Genomic DNA, 24145 nt, shown 5'->3' with positions numbered 1-24145 from the left:
GCCGGGTTCCTGGCACATCCATGACACACAAGACATCTTTGCAACTCACTTTTATTGTTTCTTTATAAACTTCCTCTCCCATGGAGGAATATATTGTTATAGTCATTAGCTTATCTCTTTTTTTAAAAAACTCTATGCTAACAGCAATGGAGCCAAGAGGAGGAAAAACATAAGCTACAATAGAAAGGCACTTAGAACCTGTTAAAATACTGACATCCTGGAATGTGCAACAACAAACCAATGACAACCACAAAAAGTACACCGGCCCTGCCGAGCCTGGTCCGTCACCGAGTCGCATGCTGAGCTCGTCGGCCTTCCAGTGCCCTGTTCCTCCGCTCTGCTCAAGTCGCAAACCCATGACCCAACCAGGGACTTAAGGCCTGGGGCCCTCACAGGGGTGGGGGGTGCTCAGGGCCTGGGTGGGGCCCGAAGAAAAGAGACCAGCTCCTTCCTACCTTGCTCATAGCCCCTTCGAGGGGCAGAGCCAGTGCGGCTGGGCCCCGTCGGCTGGAGTCCGAAGCCCAGTGGCAAGGTGGGCCGGGTCAGGGTGACCCCTCTGGGACAGAAGGGCAGTCTGGGAGAGGGTGGGGTCAGCAGAGCTGCCAGAGGACCTGCAGGGCCACTAAGGACCCCAAGGCTGTCCGGGCAGCTGCCTCGTTCTACAGATGGGGAGGTGGAAGGGCCTGGCCACTCAGAGGCCTGGTGACAGGGCAGGCCTAGAAGCCAGAACTCCCAGCTGCCAGGCGGGAGAGGGAGCAGGGAGAGGCCCCAGATGGGGGGCGCATGGCTGCGTCCATCCCCCAGGACGTTCTGGGATGGGACTGGGGCACAAGGCCCTCCAGCACCACCCTTAAGTGGTTCTGGCCCCTGCCAGGGTCCCTCTGAGTGGCACAGAACCTGGGGGGGCCCACTGGGTGTTGGGGGTGGGGAAGTGCCTCTGAGAAAGCGGCCCAGCAGGGAAAAGCCAGAGAAGGCAATGTGTCATGGGTCCAGCACCCTCCTCCAGCCACCGCTTCCCTCAAGGCCTTCAGTCCACAGCCTCCAGAAAGCTCCCAACACAGCAATGACTGGGAGCCCCTCTCCTGCATGCTGTCGCTTGGAGCCACCAGACCAGGAGCTGTGTCCCAGCCTGTGGTCGGTCAGTCCTCAGCCAGCCTCCCCTTCCTGGTACAGGACCAAGGACCCGAAGGCCTCTTCAGGGGGCGCCGCCCAGGCCAGGCCCAGGCCCAGTGCGGGTAGAAGGAAGACGGGGCACTGGGCCTGGCCCCACATGCTCCCTGAGCCAGGGCCCAGGCCACTCAGTATCCTGGCACCACAGCTGGCCTGGTACCTCCCCTTGCCAGCTCAGGGGCCCTCAGACCTGCTTCCCACGCTCCCAGGGTGCCCCAAAAGGTAGAGGGAGGAGCCGCGGGGTGCAGGGGTAGTGGCCAGCTAGCCCGTCTGGTACTGTGGGCCTGGCCTGGGGTGAGGAGGGCGGCTGCGGAGCGGGCCTCCTTCTAACTAGTGGGAGGCGCCTTGTCCTGGGGGAGCGTGCTTCTACCTGGGGCTTTGCAGGGGCCTGCATCTGTCTTGCTTTCCCTCTGGAGGCAGGGTCAGAGGGAAAGGGGTCCAAGGAGCCCCCAGGGCAGGGGTTGGGTGAGCCTAGGAGGGAAGGGCAAGCCTCTGGTCCCTGGGGGCTCCTCTCAGGAAGGGGGAGCCTGGTGCCAGCAGGGAGGGCAGATGCCACCCACCCACCCCCTCTGCTGGGAGAGGGCGACTTGCCCTGGGTGGTCCCCAAGTGAGGGAGGTGCCAGGGTGGGAGAGGGAGACGGGAGGAGGTCGAGCAGGGGAAAGCCTCTCAGAAGCTGAGGGCCAGGTGGTGGGGGACAGACAGGAGCGAGGCTTCAGCACCCAGGAGCACAGCTCTCCCTGCGTGACAGGCCAGGTCCCCCCACCCGGGGGCTGGGAGGCCAGGTCCCCACCCGGGGGCTGGGAGGCCAGCCATGAATGACCTAGCACCATCCTTGCTCCCGGCGGGCTGGGCTGGGGCTGCCCGGGCAGTAGGACATTATTGCTATTTCACAGAAGAGTTTCCGTTCGTCGGGGGCAGTGCCGGGAGCTGCCAGCGGGGCCACCACAGCTGTCCGCAGGGTGGGCTCAGTTCACCACAGCCGGTTTGAGCAGCACCGAGCCCGGCGGGATGACCACCCAGCCAGGGGCCAACGCCTCTGGGCTGCTGGCGGCTGAGTTGACGCCCGTGGACAGGTCCAGCACGGTGCCTGGCAGCAAGGGGAGTCCATCAGGGCTTGGCCGGGAGCAGCTGCTCTCCGTCCTTTCAAGGGGCGTCTTGCGGCCCTCCATGCCCAGGGCCCTGGTGGGCACCGACCCACGCCCCTTCTCCCCCTCGGCCTTGCCACCAGTGGCGCCAGCGAGGAGGGAGACCACAGGCAAGCCCAGTCCGCCAGCCCCAAAGGGCGAGGGCAGCAGCGGGTTCTTGGCCAGATTGAGAGGCAGGACAGGGCCTGGCAGCCCAGGGCCCATGCCCCCCCCACCCCCACTGCCCCCACCATTGCCACAGGCCAGGGCACTGAGGTCGAGGGGGCCGGGGGCCAGGGGTAGGGGCAGGCCGGGCAGGCCAGGGCCTCCAAAGAGGGCAGCTGGGTTGGGGATGATGATCTGGGCCCCACTGACATAGGGGCCGCCGTCGGGGGCGGGCAGTGGCGGCTTAGGGGGTGGGCGCAGCTGCAGGAGCTCTTGCTGCTCGTGGGACACGAAGTGGCCGTGGGCCTTGATGTGCTTGCGCAGTGAGCTGGGGTCCGTGTAGCGCTTGTGGCAGCCGGGCATCTTGCAGTAGTAGGGCTTGTCCACGTAGTGGGTGCGCGTGTGCTTAAAGCGGTCACTGGAGTTGGAATAGCGCTTGTTGCAGCCCTCGTAGGGGCAGACGTAGGGCTTCTCACCTGCAGGGTGGTGCAGTGCAGTGCCGCCGTGAGGGGTCTCTCCCCTTTCTGGGTCTCACCCCATGCACTCAACATTCCCCCAGGCCAAGCACTCCCTGGGAGCACAGACGCCCCAATTCTGGGGGCAGGGGGCATCCGCGGCACATGGCATGAGATCTGCCCCCAGGCAGGGCACAGAGGCTGAAAACCCAGCCTGGTTGACTCCAGCTCTGCCTGGCCTCGCCCTGCACCCTCTGCTACAGAGGGTGTGCCTTTCAGCAGCAGAACATGGCCTTGGAGGCCGGGCCCGGTGGCTCACGCCTGTAATTTCAGCACTTTGGGAGGCCAAGGCAGGCAGATCACTTGAGGCCAGGAGTTCCAGGCCAGCAGGGCCAACGTGGTGAGACCCCATCTCTACTAAAAATAAGAAAACTAGCTGGGTGTGGTGGTGGGTGCCTGTAATCCCAGCTACCTCGGAGGCTGAGGCAGGAGAATCACTTGAACCTGGGAGGCGGAGGTTGCAGTGAGCCGAGATCATGCCACTGCACTCCAGCCTGGGTGACAGAGTGAGTCTGTCTCAAGAAAAAAAAAGAAACCATGGCCTTGGAGATTACATCCTGGCACAAGGCGCCCAGCGTGGGCCTGGCCACAGGGAGTGTTGCCTGGGCGCCACTGCCCTCATTCAACAAATGGCTGAAGGTTCACCAGGCATCTTCTGCTGCCCTGGCCACAGCAGGGGGCCACATGTAGTGACTGACCTCCTGATACATGGCTCTCCACCTGGAGATGCGCTGCCAGGGTGAAATAAACACCAGGAAAAAACATACACATCAGCCCCTTGAGGCTTTGTCAGGAAATGAAGAACTTCAATATCTCACCGATTTGTTTTTAATATTGAATTGATAACACGTTGGATGTACCGGGGTCAACGAACCATATTACAATTAATTTCACCCATTTCTTTTTGCTGATTTTTATGCAGCGATTAGGAAATGTAAAATTATGTCTGTGGCTCCGACAGCCAGAGCTGTCCTCCTATGGGCCTGGGCTGTAGCGAGGAGTGAAGCTGACCTGGCCTCTGTGATCACAGAGGTGGCATTAGTCAGATGATACCCATGGGACCCAGGAAATGGCATTGGTGCTCCAAGAGCAGGTTCTGGGTGGGGGTCTGACCCTCAGGGGATGCTTCCCCCAGCGAACTGCATTGGAAAAGGGACCCCTGGGCGATGAGATCAACCCTTATCTCTGAGGCCTGGGATTTACTTACAGTCCCCTCCCCCTGGGGATCTGCCCAGCCGGTCTCAGCTGAGCTCCCCCTTCATGGGCCAAGCTGCCCGGCCCCGGCCTCTTACCTGTGTGCGACCGGTTGTGGATCTTCAGGTTCTCCAGGCGGGAGAAGCTCTTGCTGCAGGTCGGACAGCGGTGCGGCTTCTCGTTGGTGTGTGTGCGGATGTGGATGAGCATCTTGTACCTGCTCCAGGGAGGGCAGGGGGCATGGCTCAGCTCACTGGAGACCCCAGTCCTCCCTCTACCCCTCTCTCCCCCGCCTCACCTGGCGTTGAAACCTCGGCCATGGCGGGCGCAGCCCTCCCAGTGGCAGCAGTACCCCGCGTCCTTCTCGGGCTTGACATGGTAGTCGTTGACATGGTCCACCAGGTCTTGCAGAAGCTCAAAGAGCTGGTTACACTGCGGAGGATGGGAAGTGTTCTGAGCCCATGCGGGGTGACCTGCCCCAGACTTCACGCTACTTTTCCTGGCCCCCACTCACCTTGGCCCAGCGACACACCAGCTGCTTGGACAGGGGCAGGTCTGGCGAGAGGCACTTGTCCTTGGGAGGCGTAAGGAAGGAGGAGGCAGGCAGGTGCAGGGTCCCCCCGGAGCCGAGGGGCAGGAAGAACTGGAAGGAGCTGGGGACACCATCCAAATAGCGCAGTGGCTGGAAGTCCTGGGGTGCGAGGGGAGGGCTAGTCAAGGTCCTGCTGGCCCAGAGCCCCCCCATCCCATCTGTAGTGGACTGAATGGTGTCCCCAAACAGAGACATTCAGGTCCTCTTCTCCCCAGCCTGTACCTGTGCATGCGGCCTTATTCGGAACTAGGGTCTTTGCAGATGTGATCAAGTTAACATGAGGTTACACTAGATTAGGGTGGGCCCGACATCCAGTGACTGGTGTCTTTTTTTAATTTTTATTTTCTTAATTAAAAAAATACATAGCCAGGTGCAGTGGCTCACGCCTGTAATCCCAGCACTTTGGGAGGCTGAGGTGGGCAGATCACTTGAGGTCAGGAGTTCAAGATCAGCCTGGCCAATATGGTGAAACCCCATCTCTCTAAAAATACAAAAATTAGCCAGGCGTGATGGCACATGCCCGTAATCTCAGCTATTTGGGAGGCTGAGGCAGGAGAATTGCTTCAACCTGGGAGGCAGAGGTTGCAGTGAGCCGAGATCATGCCACTGCACTGCGGCCTGGATGACAGAGCTAGACCTTGTTTAAAAAAAAAAAAAGGCCGGGCACAGTGGCTCACACCTGTAATCCCAGCACTTTGGGAGGCCAAGATGGGCGGATCACTTGAGGTCAGGAGTTCAAGACCAGCCTGACCAACATGGTGAAACCCCGTCTCTACTGAAAATACAAAATTAGCCAGGTGTGGTGATGTGTACCTGTAGTCCCAGCTTGGGAGGCTGAAGCAGGAGAATCACTTGAACCCGGGAGGCGGAGGTTGCAGTGAGCTGAGATCCGGGCCACTGCACTCCAGCCTGGGCAATGGAGCAAGACTCTGTCTCAAAAAAAAAAATAAATAAATAAATAGAGATGGGCTCTTGCTATGTTGCCCAGGCTAGTTTTGAACTCCTGGGCTCAAGCGATCTTCCCACTTTGGCCTCCTAAAGTGCTGGGGTTACAGGTGTGAGCCACCGTGCCCGGCCATGACTGGTGTCTTTATAAGAGAAACCAGAGAGAGATTCGGACACAGAGGGACAAAGACCGTGTGAAGACAGGGCAGAGCCTGGAGTGAAGCAGCTACCAGGCCCGAGTGCCAGGCATTGCCAGAAGCCGCCAGAAGGCAGGAGAGAGGCAGGGAAGGTTCTCCCCTGGAACCTTCCAGGTAGACTCCAGCCTCCAGAATTATGAGGGGTAACACGTCTGTTGTTTTAAACCACTCAGTGTTGGGGTACTTTATCATGGCAACCCCAGGAAACCAGTCCACCCCTCTCTCCGGAACTCTCACCCCTCCTTACCGAGGCACTGGGCACTGGAGGCAGGTCCCCGTTGCCCTGGCGCTCGGGGGACAGCGAGCTGCTGCCATTGGGGGAATCCAGCCCAGATGGTGGTGACAAGCTGAGATCCACAAGAGGGGCTGCTGAAAAGCGTCCCTCCACCTTCTCAGGGAACTTGGAGTTCAGCAGGAAGCCTAAGGGAGAGGCACAGTTCAGGGTGTGCTGGAGCGCAGAGTCCCGGTGGGCCAGGTCCTGCCTCCGAACCCCCACTATGACCTTGGGAGCAGACACTAGCCATGCCCCCAGACCACACGAATCTGAGGAGCAGCCTGTGGAGCTGACAGGTGTGTGACACTACCCACACCTCTGAGCTTTACCAGCCGCCAGAGCTTGGCCCCCGTGAGCCAGGAGGGGGAAGTGCCCACTTTGCAGACGGGAATGGTCTGTCTGACACGCAGGGTTAATAACAGAACAGGACTTGAACCCAGGGTTCAAGTCCCTGTCAGATGGGCAGGTAGGAACCTTTCCAGCTTTTCCCAGGCCCCTTCCTGCCTCAGTGCTCCCTTCTGTAAAGTGGCTCTGCTCTGGGAGGCAGGGCAGAAGTGGGGCACACCACTCTGGGCCCAAGCACCGGGAATCCCTGAGAGGCACCTCCTGGGCTCAGACCCAGCCTCTACTGCCCGGGTTGGCCAGCGGCACCACCCCACAGCCCAGGGTGCAGGTCCTGGGACTGCTGCCACTCCTTCTGAATGTCTGGTTGCCTGACCAGCTCTGTTCCAGATCTGCCCAGAGGCCTCAGTTTGCATCGTGTGCCAGCCACGTGAGCTGGGCATTGCAGCTCCCACCTCCCTCCAGACACACACTGCTGGGCGGATGGAAGGACAAGCGTGTGGGCTTCCCGTGAACCGGAAGCCGAGAGGGGCTGTAGCTACATGCTGGTGGACACACTTGGCCATTCTCCCTGTCACCATGACAGGATCAGGGCTGAGTCCCCCTGCCCTGCCCAGGGCCAGTACCTGAGGGCGGGGAGCCTGGAGAGCCAGGTGTGGGGCTGTCATCCACCAGGCCCAGCTCCCTGTGCAGAGCACGGGGCCGGACCACACCCAGCGTCCTCTCCCGCTTCTCTCTTGCCGCCCGGAGCTTGGTGATACTCAGCTTCAGGTCGAGCGGCTCGTCCAGGGAGTGCATGGTGAGGGGGCTGGAGTTGGAGGTGGCAGCAGGCAGTGGGCTCCCAGCTGGTCTTCACGCAGGAATCTGGGGAAGGACAGGAGCTGTGCTGTGGCACTGAGACCCCAGGCTTCTCCTCGGGCTGTACTCATGACAGCCTAACAGGAGCAGGAGCAGGGGGCAGTGTGAGGTTGTCTCCTGGGTGGGGAGACCCTCCGAGCGACCTGGCCGGCAGCTATCATGGGGGGAGAGCCAACAGCCTCCTCAGAGATTCTGCATCTACTTCCCATGAGTCTCTTGGGGAAGACAAAGCTCATGTTCTCCATTTTGCCATGAAACTGAATTTTATTTATTTGCTGACAGGGTCTTGCTCTGTCACTCAGGCTGGAGTGCAGGTGGCACAATCATAGCTCACTGCAGCCTCGACCTCCTAGGCTCAAGCGATCCTCCCACCTCAGCCTCCCTGCTAGCTGGGACTACAGGCAGGCACCACTCCTGGCTAATTAAAAAAAAAAAATTTTTTTTTGTAGAGATGGGGTCTCTCCATGTTGCCCAAACTGATCTTGAACTCCTGGCCTCAAGCGATCCTCCTGCCTTGGCCTCCCAAAACTCTGGGATTACATGCCTGAGCCACCACACTTGGTGAAACTGAGTCTTTTAGAGGCATCACCTCACATCACAGAGCTCAGAAGTGGAAGAACTATCAGATTTGCCAAGACCAGCTCGGTCGGGAGACTAATCCAGCGGTGCTAGAGGAATTAAAGACATATAGCGGTGTGGGGTGGGAAATCAGGGGTCTCACAGCCTTCAGAGCTGAGGGCCTCTAACAGAGATTTACCCACGTATTTATTGACAGCAAGCCAGTGATAAGCATAGTTTCTACAGATTATAGACTAACTGAAAGTATTCCTTATGGGAAATAAAGGGATGGGTCTGGCTAGTTATCTGCAGCAGGAGTGTGTCCTTAAGGCACAGATCGCTTATGCTATTGTTTGTGGTTTAAGAACGCCTTTGGCTGGGCATAGTAGCTCACGCCTGTAATCCCAGCACTTTGGGAGGCCGAGGTGGGGAGATCACGAGGTCAGGAGATAGAGACCATCCTGGCTAACACGGTGAAACCCCATCTCTACTAAATAACAAAAAAAATTAGCCAGGTGTGGTGGCGGGCGCCTGTAGTCCCAGCTACTTAGGAGGCTGAGGCAGAAGAATGGCGTGAACCCGGGAGGCAGAGCTTGCAGTGAGCCGAGATGGCACCACTGCACTCCAGGCTGGGCGACTGAGCAAAACTCCGTCTCAAAAAGCAAACAAACAAAACAAACACTTTTAAGCAGTTTTTCCGCCCTGGGTGGGCCAGGTGTTCCTTGCCGTCATTCCAGTAAACCCACAACCTTCCAGCGAGGGCGTCATGGCTATCATGAACATGTCACAGTGCTGCAGAGATTTTATTTATGGCCAGTTTTGGGGCTAGTTTACAGCCAGATTTTGGGGGGCCTGTTCCCAACAAGATTCAAGGCCTGAAGCCAGATCTCCCAGGAACTGGCTAGCCGAGTCCTAACAGCCATTTCTGACAGAGCAGGAGCCATGCTCCGGACTCCCGCCCTGTTTGACCCCAAAGATCTAGAACCAGGCCGGGGGCAAGGAGCATCCTCTGAAATGGCCAGCAGGCCACCACGCTCACCTCCAAGGAACTCGCACCAGGCAAACGGAGGAAGTGGGCACAGCCAGGGGCCCCACCTCCCTCCCTGCAGAGGCCTAGAGGAGAGGCATCGCAAGCCAGGGAGCCCCAGGGCGCTGGGCCGCCACCAGGGGGCAGCTGGGGATTGTGGCCTGGCCCGGCCAGCTGGAACAGGGCTGGTGGTGTTGACCAGCTCTATCTGGGGGTTAACATATAAATATGTAGAAATTATTTTTTACTGGAGATGATATTCTTTTAGTATAACTTCCCATGCTGTAATTTTCATCATTTTTCTTAGAATTTCTCACTGGTTTAATTTTCGTTTTCTTTTTGGAAATGGAGTCTCTCAGTCACCCAGGCTGGAGTGCAGTGGCGCGATCTGGGCTCACTTCAACCTCTGCCTCCCGAGTTCAAGCGATTCTCCTGCCTCAGCCTCCCAAGTAGCTGGGATTACAGGCATACACCATCACACCCAGCTAATTTTTCTATTTTTAGTAGCGACAGGGTTTCACCATGTTGGCCAGGCTGGTCTCAAACTCCTGACCTCAGGTGATCTGCCCGCCTTGGCCTCCCGAAGTGCTGGGATTACAGGTGTGAGCCACCTCGCCCCACCTGGTGTAATTTTCCTCACATGCAAATGATCTAACAGTATCCACCGACCCAAGAACAGGGTCAACACTTCATTCTAAACCCAAACTTCACATTCAGAGCAGCAATCTTTTCCTACGCGGTTAAACACGACATTTCCTTGTGTTTGTTCATTGGGATTATTACAACTTGAAAATCTAACTGCCGCACAATCACACTGTGAAATCCCGTCTTTCGCGGTATTGGGGTCTTTACTCAATACCAAAGGGCGGCCATGGTGGACATAACTACTACATGGTGAAATACTTTGGATATGCCCCCATGTGTTTCCCTGGGGGCTAGCATGGCCTGTGAGTGGGGAGAGCTGCCCAGATGCTGTCCACAGGGCAGGACAGGAAGGCAGCTCCCACGTGCTCCCCTTCTGCCCTGACTCTCCAAGCAAGTAGGGCATAAAACGGTCCCCCCTTCACTGGAGATCCTCTGCTTCTAGGGACACATCCCAAGACCCCACCCCAACATGGCTAACACGGGGGTCTCAGCACAGGGAGGCTGCCCACCTCTCCCAAGGCTGCAGCATCAGAGCCAGGGCAGCTGCGCTAGGCCGTGGGACCTAGGTCTGCGACTCGCCCCTGTTGGGGCTGTCAGATTGTTTGAATTTACCTCCCAGGCCATGCATGGGCCAGGGGCTCCCAGAGATGCGGTGGGGTAGGGACCACACCCCCGCTAGCAGGGGGGTGGGTGACAGTGATGGATGGACCAGGGTCCCCTCCACCGTTTCTCTGGCTGGACAGGGAGTTGCCCTCTGCCTGAACCCCTGCCAGTTCCATCTGTCTATCTGTGTGTCTAATGTCCTGCTACCTGTTTATTTTTAGACACAGGCGCAGTCCAGCCTCCCCGAAGCTCCTCTGTGCTGGGAGCCTGGACGGGGAGGAAGGAAGTAAATATTTATGCTGATGAAGAATTCAGGAGCCAGGAAGGGCTGGTGGCCTGGTCCCTTGGCTGGCCTGGGGCCACAGGCCTCCCCACAGCCTCTGTCCTCACCCCCACCCTCACCCTTCCGGAGAAGGGGACCACAAGGGCAGGATGGTTTGGGAACTGGGAATTCCAGCTGACGGGGACACTCACTGGCAGCGCTGCCCAAGCAACATCCTTTGGCACCTGCCCCACTGCCTTCCCAGTACAGATGGGGACTCGGGGGAGCCAGGGGCCCTGAGTCACCTTGTTCTTAGGGCCTGCAGGGGACACTTCCCCAGGAGGAGCCCGTCTCCCCAGGTGGGGCCAGCCACATGGCCCAAAGCCAGAGGGAGGACTCCAATGACCCCCCTTCATCAGCAGGCCCAGTCCCCAGGGGCACCCCCACACACTTCCTGCCACTGGGTCCTGCCAGGGAGGCAGGGGTTCATTCCAATGCAGGCCAGAGCCCGGCACAGGGCCTGCATCCCTGCCCCCGGGAAAGGAAGGAGCTGCCCCCAGCCCTACACCTCCCAGCACCCCCGTTCCAGACCCTCCCCACCCAGAGTTTTTCCTCCTATGGAGGCCCCACCCCAGAGGGGAGACGGTCAGTGACCCTGCTTCAGTTCTGACCTTGGCCAGCCTTAAAGCCTCCCCTTCCACCCCCGCCCCGACCGGCAGCAGCCAGTTCTGGGCTCTGCTCTGTGCTTTGTTCCCGGCTGGGTGAAGGGGGCAGGCGAGAGCCAGGTTCCTGCTCTCCTGAAAGCCTCGGAGGCCCAGAGCGGGGAGCAGCGGGCCTGCAACCTGGGAACCCTGAGTGAGTGCCCATGAGCGGGTGGCCGTGGCTCTCCCCAGCGTGAGGCCGACAGCCTGGCTCTGGACAAGCTCAGCCGGAGGGCCGGGTGCTAATTACTGCGGGGTCCCGAGGGCAGGAGCCGGCTCTCGGTCAGGTGGGGGCACCCCGTGGATGCTCTCCAGGCGCAGCGCAAGGCCCGCCGGCCCCACGCCCCTCTGCGCCTCATGGTAGAGCCTTCCGTGCCTCAGTTTCCCCCCTGGTGGGAAGGCGAGGCGTGGAGGGTGCACAGAGCCCAGGGCCCCGTCTCTCGAGCACCCAGCCCGGGATGCGCCCAGGGCAGCGTCCCCACACGCAAGGCGAGGGCTGGGGGTGTCGGTGGGGGGTGGGGGCCGCCGCCGTGGTCGCGGAACCGGCCGCTGCGCGGCTCCTCCAGCTGCAAAAGGAACTAATTAGAGCGGGGTGAGCGGGAGGAAGCGGCTGCGGCGAGGGAGGAAGCGCGCGGGGGCGGCCGCGGGGACCACCGGGGCGGCGGGGGCTTCGGGGGACCGCGCCCGGCCCTTCCCACCCCCTCCAAGGGCGGGGGGTGGGGGTCACCCGGAGAGTGGGCTGGGCGGGCCCCCCGCCACCCCGGTCGAGACAATGGCTGCTATTGTGTGCCCGCCCGCAGCCCGAGCAGACGGCCCCCAGCTGCAGCGCTGACTGAGCCACCCGGCCCCCCCGCCCGCAGTCCCCGGCCAGGCCAGGTAGCCAAGGATCCCGCCCCGGCAGGCGGGGCCGGCCACTGTCCCCACCCTCCCTACCGGAAGGCAGGGGGCGACCCAGCACACTCAGGGAAACTAAGGCCCGGAAAAGACAGTCTTTTCCAGGGACCCTTGGCCTGGGGTGGGTCATACACCAGAGGGAGTAAAGGACGGTTAGGTACTGACCACGTGTCAGGCCCATCTGTCCATGGATTCACTGAGCCCTCTACAACCCTGCCTGGCAGTAGCTGCTGTCATTTTCCCGGTCTCACAGATGGGGAAACTGAGGCTTGAGATCACTAGGCTAATAGGGAGCTGGCTGGAGTCCTGCTCTGAATAAAGCTCCTTCTAGGCCAGGCACGGTGGCTGACGCCTGTAAACCCAGCACATTGGGAGGCCGAGGCAGGAGAATCCCTTGAGTGCAGGAGTTCTACACAAGCCTGGGCAACGTGGAAAAATCCCATTTGAAATACAAAAATCAGCCGGTGGCCAGGCGCGGTGGCTCATGCCTGTAATCCCAGCACTTTGGGAGGCCGGGGGCGGATCACCTGAGGTCAGGAGTTCCAGACCAGCCTGGCCAACACGGCAAAACCCTGTCTCTACAAAAAATACAAAAATTAGCCCGGCGTGGTGGCAGGTGTCTGTAATTCCAGCTACCTGGGAGGCTGAGGCAGGAGAATCGCTTGAACCAGGGAGACGGAAGTTGCAGTGAGCTGAGATTGCACCACTGCACTCCAGTGGGGTGGGACCTGTGGTCCCAGCTACTCGGGAGGCTGAGGTGGGAGGATCGCCTGAGCCTGGGGAGTTTGAGGCTGCAGTAAGCCGAGATCACACCACTGCACTCCAGCCTGTCTCAAAAAACAACAAAAAAAGCTCCTCCTTTCCTGCTTGGGGGAGGGTGGCTGGCGGGCCCTGAGCCTGTGGAGGTGCAGGGTGCACTGGGGGGCTGTGTGCACCTACCCTGAGAACCACTTGGTCTCTGCAGAAGGAAGCGGGTCCTCTGTAAGATAGGGCTGCATCCCTGCACCGCTTCCAGCAGCATGGGGTCAAGTGAGTGACCAGCGTGGCAGTGTTGTCAGGGGCAATGTGAGGAACACCCCTTGCCTTGGAGTGTCCTGCGAGTGCGCTTTCGGTCAGCAGTGGCCATTTAGCTGAGGACTTGGGGACAAGGCCTCAAGATGCATCTCTCAGAAGTCTATGTGGTCATCTTTGTTTTTTTTTTGGGGATGGAGTCTCACTCTGTCACCCAGGCTGGAGTGCAGTGGCGCCATCTCAGGTCACTGCAAGCTCCACCTCCAGGTTCACGGCATTCTCCTGCCTCAGCCTCCCGAGTAGCTGGGACTACAGGTACCCGCCACCACGCCAGGCTAATTTTTTTTTTTTGTATTTTTTCAGTAGAGACAGGGTTTCACCGTGTTAGCCAGGATGGTCTCGATCTCCTGACCTCGTGATCCGCCCACCTGGGCCTCCCAAAGTGCTGGGATTACAGGCGTGAGCCCCCAAGTCTGGCCTTTTTTTTTTTTTTTTTTTTTTAAAGAGACAGAGTCTTGCTTTGTCTCCCAGGCTGGAGTGCAGTGGCGTGATCATAGCTAACTGCAGCCTAGGCTCAAGAGATCCTCCTGCCTCAGCCTGTAGAGTGGCTAGGACCACAGGTGCACCACCACCACACCCAGCTAATTTTTAAATTTTTTATTTTGCAGAGATGGGGGTCTCACTGTGTCATCCAGGCTGGTCTCGAACTCCTGGACTCAAGCCATCCTCCTGTCTCTGCCTCCCAAAGTGCTAGGATTACCGGCAGGAGCCACCATGCCCAGCCCATGGTCTTCTAATTTAACAAAAAGAGGAAGTGAGTCCCTGGTCACTCCTGAACCAGTCAGCGAAGCCCTGGTCTGTGGGTGTCCCTGAGTCTATTACTGGAACCATCACTTCAGCACTCTGGTCTTACAGATGGGGAAACTGAGGGCTGAAGGGGGAGGCATCCAGCCCAGGCTGCACAAGTAGGTGGCAAACCCACAACCGGAAGCCACGGGCAAGCAGCATGAGGACAGTACCCACAGCCAGGTGCGGACAGGCATGCCTCTCCTGTGAAGGCAGGTGCTGTTTCATCCCCATTTTACGGATGCAAAAACTGAGGCTCAGGGGAGTGAAGTGACCCATCCAAGGTCACATAGCTTGTCCGTGGCAGAGCTGGGTTTCAACCCCAGGTAAGTCCAGAAGCCATGTTCACTATTGGCCCTTCCTATGTCAGGGCCTCAGGCTTGGTACCCCCTCCACGCCCAGGGACTTGTGGGGCTAGGAGGGACAGCAGAGCAGGCAGTGGGTGGGCGCTGGAGGGGCTGGCTGGGGTGGGGGGCCCACCAGGAGGCTTGGAGAGCCGAGGGCAGATCTGCTGCCAAAGCAAACGGCCCCACAGCCCCGAATTCCTGGGAACCAGCTGCGGCTCGCTGCTCTGGCCAAGAGCTCCACCCTCCTTGGCCGCCCAGCAGCAGGGGCTGGAGGGCAGGGGCAGGGCCTGCTGGGGGCCCCAGGCAGGAGGCCTCGTCCTCTCAGGGCCCCCCTTCCTGACCAGACAGCAGAACCGGGCTCAAAACCTGGGGACCCACCTGGCTCTGCTGCTCCCTCTGCGTGTCTCTTCAGTCTGAGCCACATCCCCCTCATCCCAAATGGGATTATACAGGACCCCCATGTTGGGTTTCAGGGAGAAACCAATGCAGTGCTGCACATCCAATCACTATTGAGTGCTTCTCATTTGTCCGTAACGTTCAGCACGGAGAACAGCGCCTGGCACATAGTAGGTGCTTAATAAAACGTGCTGAATGAATCATCGCCAGTGTGCATGAGTCCACAGCCTTTGGCCCGTCTACCGCTGTGAGGGCAGCTGAGTGGGGACTGGCCATCCCCTCTATGCCACTGCAGTCTCACCCTGAACCAAGAGAACCTGGGCTCTGCCGCCTGCCAGCCAGCGTGCACCCTAAACAAGCCTATGCCCCTCAAAGAACCTCAGGCCTCTTCGATCCTGGGGAGTGACCACAGCTGGCCCTAACCACCTTCCAGAGCCCAACTGCATCAAAGAAAGAGCACTAGAAGGCCCCGGAGAGGCCTGATCAACCCTGGAAGGAGCTGGCCGCAGAGAGGCCTCCTCCCAGGACTGGGGAGGGAGGAGCTTATCCTGAGGCCTGGCCCAGCAGATCCCAGGAGAGGGGCCAGGGCAGGCGGTACTTCCTGGAAGAGTGGGGGGTTCACCGTCCCTGGGAACCTTTGGCTCAGTAGGCAGCCCCTCCCCCTCCCAAGACGGGGCACTCAGCCAGCACCCCCAGACCTTTTGGGAGGGCAGACCCCCCTGGGTGGGAACACAAGGGGCCCCAGGTGACCCAGCCAGGGCTGACCTCTGCTCTCTGCCATGGGGTCCTCCGGAAAGCACCTGAAGATGGGACGTGCCAGGGATCTTTTTTCTGTGTGTTCACAGAGTGTGCCCCAGGGCCAGGCTGCCTGGTTACAGCCCCCTGTGCCACCCCTGGCTGTGGGAACTCAGAAGGGCCCTGCTGTCTCTAAGCCTTGGTTTCCTTGGAGGTAACAGACACCACGGCAATGGTCCCTGGGACTCAGGGCATCCTGCAAGGGAGGGCCTTGTCCCCATGCCTGCCATAAAGAAGGTGCCAGCTACTGGTAACCCAGAGGATTCTTGTTTCTGGCCCCAGGCTGGAGGTGCCCTGCACAGCAAGCTGGGCCTGCCAAGGTCACCCAGATAATTCAGGCAGAGCTGAAGCTGGAAGACGGGCCGGAGGGCTTCCCTGCCCCGCACCAGCCCAGGCTTCCTAGTAGATGCCCCACCAGATGCAATTCCTTCTCCAACGCCAGCAGGGAGGGTGACACCGGGCTCCGGGAGCCCCGGCACACACACGCACACTCACACAGATGGCCATGGCAGTCCAGCTGCAGGGCCGGCCTGGCACAGAGGCCTCCCCATCCTGGCGGCTCCGGGCCCCTGCTGCAGCAGCCTCCACCCCCCGCTGCCTGCCCGCTGCTGCACCTTTGCACAACTATGTCTGGTATTTTCCTGTCTGCCCAGCTTTGGAGGGGTGCTTGGAGCTATGAGCACCGCCTGCACCTGGGCCCCAGCCAGAGGAAAGCCCGCCCCGCAGCCCCCACACCTGCCCACCCACCCGGGTTGGGAGGGGAGGGGACCAGAGCACTGGGCCCTGCCACCCAAATCCCTGGGAGGGGCTGGCACCAGGGAGCGAGACAGGGATGCATGCCCAGCAAGGCTGGGGCACAGACAGCCCAGGCCCTGCCAGGCAGCACTGCCATTCTCGGCAGACCCAGCCAGAGCTATCTGAGGCCAGCAAAGGGAAGGGCCATGTAGCACAGGACGTGAGCAGGCACCCACAGCACCCCCGGATGTACAGACACCTGTGCACAAATGTGGCACACACAGGACATGACAGTAACCCCTTGCCCCAGTGTCGGGGCCAGGACTCAGGAGCCTTGGCTTCTTGGGGAGAGCAGGGATGAGGCCCGGTCCCCAGAGGAAAGGAAACACCGCGCCTCCCAAGCCACGCCTGGCTGCAGGCAGATCCCACAAGGAGCTCCTAAGTCCTGGGGGGTCGGGGGCATGCCCGTGGCCCACGCCTCCCCTGCCCAGGTCCAGGTACCAGGTCCACTGGGAACGGCACCCGCCAACTCTGAGAGCAGGAGTGGGTAAGGCGGGCGGTGGACCTTGGCCTGCCCTCCTGCCTCGGTTCTCCAACCATGCATTCATGCATTCCAACGCCAGGCCCTGCTAGATCGAACCGGACCTTGAGGGTGCCCCGACCAAGGTGGGGTGGGAGAAACAGTGTCGGGGCGGCTGCTCCTGCAGGGAGTCGGGCACAGATCCGAGTCAGCCTCATGGACATGGAGTGAAGAGCCTTGGGGTGCTGGGAGCCCTGCGGGCCGGCACCCGGTCAGCGTGCCTGCTGCACACGGTCCATCACCCTGATGACCCTGCGAACGGATGCCATTTTCCCCATTTTCCACGTGGGGAAACCTGCCACTGTCACAGAGCCAGCAAGGGGCACAGCTGGGTTCGCCTGCAGGCCCCAAAGCCCAATGCCGCAGAGGACCAGAGGCATGGCCCGGCCGATCTGCAGTGACCCTGCCAGTCATGCAGTAGAGGAGGAGGCAGGAGAGAAAGTGGCCCCTCAGAGAGGCTGGGACAGAACCTAGAGGGCACTGGGGAGCCACAGAGGGCTCTACACAGAAGAGTGCCACCTGCTTTCTCAGCCCAGAGCCTCCTGCCCCAGGCTCTCTCCTTTGGCACCCCCTTCCTCAGGATCCCCTGCCCCCTGGGAACCTGATGCTCCCAGGTGCCAGCTCCTCCCTCACCACCATCCAAGCCCCCCTGTTCTCCTCCAGCCACCATCTCCTTCTGTCCCCTCCTCCACCAAGTGCTCCCAGGTTCACCCTCCCCAACCTCGGTCTCTGGAGCTGCACACGGGCTGTGGGTCCAGGTACCCGAGGGCCTGCTGGGCAAAGACTTGCCTCTGTCCACCCCCGCTGGAGGCAGGCTGTCCCGGGTCCAAGTCCTTGCCAATGCATCACTGAAGCCACAATGTCACCTGTGCACAGTATGGTGTACACAGCCCCGACCTTCAGCCCCAGGCCTCCCCCTGGCCCTGGCATCCAGAGCCTCCTTCCAAGAAGAGAGCCTGGGAGTGGGCCGGGATACGTCTGGGACACCGGGCAGCTCCAAACCCGCTGTGGCTACTGAAGAGAAGGCCTCACCAGCAGACCCCTGCCCCAGTTCCCACAGCCCCTGGCACGGAGCCCACCCCTTCCACCAGAGTGAACTGGGCAGTGGGGCAGGGAACCCAGAATGAGAAAACTAGGCCTGGGTTTCCCCATCCATAGGAAGGGGCCTGCTGAGAGGACAACCGAAGCTCCAACAACCCCAGCCACTCACCTTACGTGGCACGGTGGCACCTGCCCTTCACATATCCCAACACCTGGCACTCCGCGAATGAGACCATCTCATTCATGTATTCATTCACTCGACAGACATTCTCGCCCTTACCCCCAGGTGAGGAGCGGAGGGGTAGGTATGGGGGGGTTCATGCCCAAAGGCGAATGTGACTTGCCCAAGGTCAAGGCTAGAAGCAGGGGCTGGTCTCCTGACATAGATGCCTCTTTGTCCCTGTTCCAGGCAAGGGACCCAGGAACAGAGCTGGACAAGGGTGGGGTGGCCCCTAGGAACCGCCCTGGCCAGCTGGGATGGCAGGAAGGGCCCAGTTCCCCCCCAGCTCCATCTCCTGCCACGCCCACCCAGCCCTGGCCCCCAGCCCCAGACAGCTGGGCAAGAGCAGGCCCAGCAGGGCACCGCACACACGGGACTCCAGCCCATGCCCTCCTCCTCAGCCACCCGCCCCTCTCTGCTTGCCTACTCTGGAAGAAAGCAAGTCCAGAAGCCGGGGACAGCCTCCAAAGCCATCGAGGTCCTTTTCCTTCCAAAGGGGAACACCCAATGACAGGATCTGCCAGGCCTGGTGGCTCCAGGCCCTCGGGGCCCAGCGTCCCTAGAACCAAGCAGGGTGACCACTAGGTGTTCCTGGGGGTGCTGGGGGAGGCCGGGGCTGGCAGGGAGACGAGCACCAGCACAGGGTTGGGGGGACTTCAGAATAGGGAGGACAATGGAGGCCCCTACAGCCTTGCAGGAAGGGGACATCCCAGCTCAGAGTCAGTCTGCCTGGAAGTTGGGGTGGGGAATGGGGGCTCTGGATGAAGGCGGGAGTGGCCCAGGGGAGAACTGGTCCAGGCAGGCCGGGACTTGCTAGACAGCCCCAGGCAGACGACGCAGGAAGGGGAGAGGCTTCTTCCAGACACATCGGCCCCCGTCATGCCCTTGCAGTGGACATGGGGGCAGGAGTGGAGATGGGGGGATTCCCAGGCTGAACCAACATTTCAGGGGTCAGGGCCAGACAGCCCCAGACTCCAGTTCCCTTCTGTTCTTCTCTGATTGGGAGTGACCTCGGGCCAAACCCTCAAATGTCTCAGAGCCTCAGTTTCCCCCCACCAGCCTCCGACGACCTCTTGACTCCCAGGGTCCCAGCGAGGCTGCCCTGGGAGCGTGCTGCGCCAGCGGTGGGGACCCTCCATGTGACGGGCAGGACTATTTTCCGGAGGCTCCCGGCCGGGGGCTGACTCAGTCCGCTCAGCGGTCTCCTGGGGCCTCTGCTGGCTTCCCACCCGCCCTTGGCCATGACTGGAGGAAGGGGCCAGGGCTGGGTCTCCGTCCCTTCCCCAGCAGCCATCTGCCAAGGCTGGAGTCCGTGTGCACGCACATGTGACGCTCACAGGCCAGCCCCTCCCTGCGGTGGGCACTACCTGGCCTCTCAAGCACCGAAGACAAAGGGCACGAGGAGCCCAAGTCACCCATCCCCCAGCCATCGAACTGGAAGAGTCTCAGCCCCCACCCACCCCCCAGCAGGGGCCGCTGGAGCAGATGGGAAGCCCCCACCCCTCAGCTGGAATCACTTCCCATCTCCATGCCCCCCAGGCCCACTTAGCCTGGCCACCAGCTAACTAGAATACTCCAGCCCATCTGGGGGAGCGGGGGAGTGGAAGGCGAGTACCCGGCCTCTGTGCCTGCCTAGCCTCACCCAGGGGCTAAGCCGGAGCCAGGAGAGAAACCTGGGTCTCCTCCAGGCTGTGCCCTGCAGACCCCGCCAGCATCACCACCGTGATCCCTCTTCAGTCCTTGGGATCAAAGCAGTGCCCCCCACCCTGGCCCCCCAGCAGAGTACTAGAGGTGCTTCTTGGAAGCGCAGAGTCCCCGCCCCCAGCCACGCCTGACTTAGAATTCACCGGGTGGGGCGGAGGCGGCCACCTCAGAAACCACTGAGAGGCAGATGTGTCCCAGGAGACTCACTAGGCTGTGGTCCCCACACCCAGGGCTGGCAGCAGACTGGGGCAGGGTGCGCGTTCCCAGAGATGTGAACCCGCAGATACACATCGGGGCCTCAACCCATCTCTGTGGACCCTTTCACAGCCCCTGGGAAGGGAGGCAACTTAGGCAGAGGGTGGAGAGCATCTTTCGGCTGGTCCCAGAGATCCCCTAGCCAGCAGGGAGAGGGTCTCTTACTGCTCAATACACAGCCCCGCCAAGCCGGGGATGCCCCCTACCCCTGAGAAGGGCATTTATCTGGGTGAGGGGAAGACCACCCAGGACCTTCCGGGGTTCCCCTGTGGCCTCAGTCACCTGCTGTGAAATAAAGTAACAATTATAGCCCTGAAGAGAGGAAGGGATTCAAGGGACACTTTTCTCTGCAGCCACCCCCGCCCCAATTCCACCCAGCACAGGGCCTCTCCCATGGAATCAATTTCCTCCTTAGGTGCCAGAGCCTCCTGGGCCTCCCCTTAGAGGCAGGAACATTCGGAGGCAGCCTCTGGGGCTGGGGGGCAGGCCAGGCGACCCCCAAAACTGCCTCCCCAGGAGCCCCCCCCCATGCCCCACAAGAGCTCCACATCTGGTCCCCCAGTCACAGCTGTCGCCACCCTCCCTCATCCAGAGATTGCCCCAAACCCTGGCCGGCACTGGCCCTCACCCCCTGGTCCAAGTGGGGAATTCAGATTCCAGGCGAGTGGAGCGGGTGGCTAGAAATACACATGGGAAATTGTTGCCGGGAAAACACATTCTTCCTCCTATACGGCTGCCCAGACCCTGAGAGGATTAGGTGGTGAGAAGACACTCCCACCGCCCGGGGCCAAGGCCAGGCCGGGAAGGAGGGTGGAGGGGAGAGTGGGGGCCTTGGAAATGGGGTCCAGGCCTCCCTCCAGGCCCCGAGAAGGGGCCCTGGGAGACCTTTGTCTTCCCTCTGGCCTGTTCACTCTCAGCCCTCTACTTGTCCTCCCTGCAAGGGGAGTTCAGGCGGGGGAAGAAATCGCTGTGGCTACCCAGTCGCAGCTGGGTTTCTCAGAAACAAAAGCTTTGGGGGGACGCGGTTCACACGATTGTTTGCAATGAGGTTTTGGGATGTCTATGGCATCCAGTTATTCATCCCGGCTCCACCCTCGGATAATTGAGAGTTGGCTTTTGTTGGATTTACACCCTCTCTCCTCCCCCTGACCCCGCTCCATCCAGGCTTCTCATGGACTCTGGAAGCTCACCTGGTCTGACCCCTTGGTTTCATAGACAAGGCCGGGAGAGGGGAGGAGCCTGACCCAAGGACCACTGGAAGTTGGTGGTAGAACCAAGACTTGAACTCAGGGCAGGAGACTCCCAGGCCAGGGGCTTTCCCCGGTCACCCTCCAGGCTGTGATTGGGCTCCAGCCAATCCCCAGAAGCCACTGACCCCAAAAGCAGCGGTGCCTGGAAGTGGGGTGACTCACTGTCTGGCTTCCCAGGGCACCCCCTCCCCATTGGTGAGGGAGGGACTGGCAGGTGTCCCTGTGTAGAGAGCCAGGAGCAAGGAGAGAACTCCCCAGGGGGCCTGGGCCAGGGTCACTCAGGGGCCAAAGAGCCCCAGCTGGAGGGATTTAACACCAAAGGTCAAAGGTCACAGACAGCGAAGGGCGGGCAGGCACAGGGGGTCAGGGGGGTCAGCGCTAATGGCAGCTCCGGAAAGGAGGGGGAGGAGAAAAGGCTAAGCAAAACAGGGTTGCTTCCAAGGGGTCCGCACACCCCCCAAAACACCATCCCAAGTCCCTGGCACTGTCTCCTGCTTGGCTGGCTGCAGACAGGGCCAAGTTGAGCTGGAGGTGGGCGGTAAAATGGGCCAGGCTGGAGCTTGGCAAAGGGTGTCTCGGGAGGGGCCTCCCAGGTGCAGCCCCTCCCCCTGTGCAGGCCAGGCCAGCTAGGAGGCCCAGCCTGGGCTCTGGGGAGAAGGAGAAGCAGAGGGGGAGGTCCGAGGTCACCCGGGAGGGGTGTGTGGGCTGGGCCTGGACAGCTGTGGCACTGTGGCACCAGAATGGGGCTTGGGGAGGGGTGACCCAAGGGGCCAGTTTCCCCTCCCCTGAGCCTGGGGGCTGGAAGGCCCTCCGAAGCACAGTGTCTCTAGGCTTCCTCCCCAGCCGCAGGCTGGCCCCACCTTCCCTTCAGGGTGCCAGGACACGCAGGATGGCGGCCTACTATCCAGGGTGCCAGCCTCCGAGAACCATGGCCCAGGCCCTTTCCACGGCCCAGACCAAGCCCAGGCCTTGGCCAGGTCCCCAGCCGGCCTGGCTGCCCCCTCAGTGTCAAGAGTTCCCTCCAGAGCCAAGATCCTGGGCTGTGATGGCTGGGGGCCCAGGGCCCCTCCCAGCATCCCTTCCAGCTTCCCAGGCCCCAGGGCAGGGCTGGGCAACTCCTTGAAACCATTGCTTCCCGGCCACCCTCTGGCCAGGCTGGGCGGGCCCTCCTGGACAGGCAGACAGGCTGCACGCTGCCCTGCTGTGGCCCGAGTACCCTGCTGGGCAGGGCAGCATGCCAAGGCCTCCAGGTGCCAGCCTGGATTCCAGCCCCATCCCAGGGGGCCAGCGGGGAAGCTGTGCGTGCTTCTCCTCCCTCGGGATGCACCTGCCTCGCCCCCTCCTCCACCCGCTCCAGACCCGCCCTCCGGCAAGTATAAACCCCCCTGCCATCTCCTCCCTGCCAGGCCCCTCGCCTGCGTCCACCCGGACCGCAGGGGAGTAACAAGTGCCGGACTTGTCCCAAACTCCCAGTCCTGACCCCCCAGGGACGCGCCTTCCCGAGGTCCAAAGAAGGACCCAGGCTTGCGAGGGGCAGCAGGAGGGAGCCTTTCCCGGCCAAGGGAGGAGACACCTTCCAAAGCCCTTCCTAGAAGCAGCCCCGGCGCGGCCCAGAGGAGGGGCGGCTGCCCCGGACAACTTCATGCCCAGGCTCCGGGTGTCCCCCTCTCACCTCGCCGCACGCCCCCCACCGCGGCCGCCCAACTTCCCAGCTGAAGTTTGCGCCGGCCCCGGGCCCGGGCGCTGCTCGGCCCGGCCTCCAGACGGAGGGAGGGAAGGAGGGAGAAGAAAGACCGAGAGCTCGAGGGACCCGGCCGGGGAGCCGGCGAGGGAGGGAGCGCGCGAGCCAGCTAGCGAGCGAACGCGGGGGCCTCGGCGAGGGCTCACAATGGCCCGGGGCGCGGACGCGAGCGGGGGAGGCGACCCTCGGGTCCCGCAGCCCCGGCGCGACAGGCGCGCCCCCACCCCCGCCCCGGCCCGGTCCCCACGGCGCGACGCCCGGGGGGCTTCCTACCTCAGCGGCGGGGGAGGTCGGGATCCGGGCTGCGGGCTCCGGCGGTCGGGGGGCGCTGGGAGCCGAGCGGGGGAGGGGCCGGGGCGGGCGGGGGCCGGGGCGCGAGGCTCACGGGGCGCGGGCTCCCCTGGCACGGCCGCCCGGCGCCCGGCCGCTCCGCCACATCTGCAGCTCGGGCAGGGAAGGTGGCCGCGGCGGCCGGGCCGTGCGGGGATGTCTTAGAGGGAGGGAGGGCGGGCGGGCGGGAGGAGGGAGGAGGGAGGCGGCGGGAGGAGGGCCCGGCTGCCGCGGAGGAGGGCGAGGAGGAGGGGCGCGGGGGGCGGCCTCCACCCCTCCCCTCGCTCGCTCGCTCCCGCCCTCCCAGCAAAACCCCTCTCACCGCTGCGGCCCCAGGCCCGGGGCGCCAGCTGCCAGGCGGGGCGTGCGCGTCAGGGGAGGGGGCGGTGGGAGCCGGCGCTGGGCCGAGGGAGGGGGAAGGGTGGGCGGCGCGGCCGCGGGGAGCGGGCACCGGGAGGGAGGGGTGGGGGAGGGAAGGGGGGCGCCGAGCCGCGCGCGTCCTCCTCGGCCCCATCCTCACGCCACCCCCCCGCGGCCCCGCCCCCGGCCCGAGGGCAGCACTAGGACACGGCCGGGAGGCGGCCTGGGAGGGGGGCGGGGGAGCCCGAGACGTCCCGCCCTCGGGGAAGCCCAGGGAGGGGGCCGGGCGCGCGGGCCCAGAGGAAAAGCCCCGCAGACCTGGAAGATGGAGGAGGTCGCGGCGGCGGAGCGGGCGGGGACCCCTCGCCTCCTCCCGCGGGGTCACCTTGGCCAGGCCCCCCTGCGGCCCCGGGCGGCGGGGAAGGCGGCAGGAATGCCTCTCTGCGGGCCCTGATTTCTCCGCCCAG

The 24145-nt window shown here is 62.0% G+C and overlaps 1 protein-coding gene across 1 annotated transcript; it reads right to left on the bottom strand.

Annotated features, from left to right (window-relative positions):
* Window positions 1-35: 35 nt before the first annotated feature.
* On the bottom strand, window positions 36-23717 carry GLIS2 (GLIS family zinc finger 2). Its single transcript, XM_054455763.2, has 7 exons — window positions 23262-23717; window positions 7146-7383; window positions 6151-6323; window positions 4684-4860; window positions 4468-4601; window positions 4268-4386; window positions 36-2936 (listed from the first exon to the last, which is right to left on the bottom strand). The coding sequence occupies exons 2-7, from the start codon at window positions 7315-7317 to the stop codon at window positions 2137-2139; spliced, it is 1575 nt and encodes a 524-aa protein (XP_054311738.1). The 5' UTR covers window positions 7318-7383; window positions 23262-23717; the 3' UTR covers window positions 36-2136.
* Window positions 23718-24145: the final 428 nt, after the last annotated feature.

Source organism: Pongo pygmaeus, chromosome 18 (genome assembly GCF_028885625.2).
Source record: "Pongo pygmaeus isolate AG05252 chromosome 18, NHGRI_mPonPyg2-v2.0_pri, whole genome shotgun sequence".
NCBI lineage: Eukaryota > Metazoa > Chordata > Mammalia > Primates > Hominidae > Pongo > Pongo pygmaeus.
Note: the sequence above shows the minus strand (reverse complement) of the source record. Positions and strands in the feature narration are given on the sequence as shown.

Coding starts and splice junctions, on each gene's coding strand:
- GLIS2 (XM_054455763.2), bottom strand. CDS start 7,317: ATGCACTCCCTGGACGAGCCGCTCGACCTGAAGCTGAGTATCACCAAG. Junction 4,387..4,467: donor GGCCGAGGTTTCAACGCCAG/GTGAGGCGGGGG, acceptor TCCCTGGAGCAG/GTACAAGATGCTCATCCACA. Junction 2,937..4,267: donor CCACAACCGGTCGCACACAG/GTAAGAGGCCGG, acceptor ACCACCCTGCAG/GTGAGAAGCCCTACGTCTGC.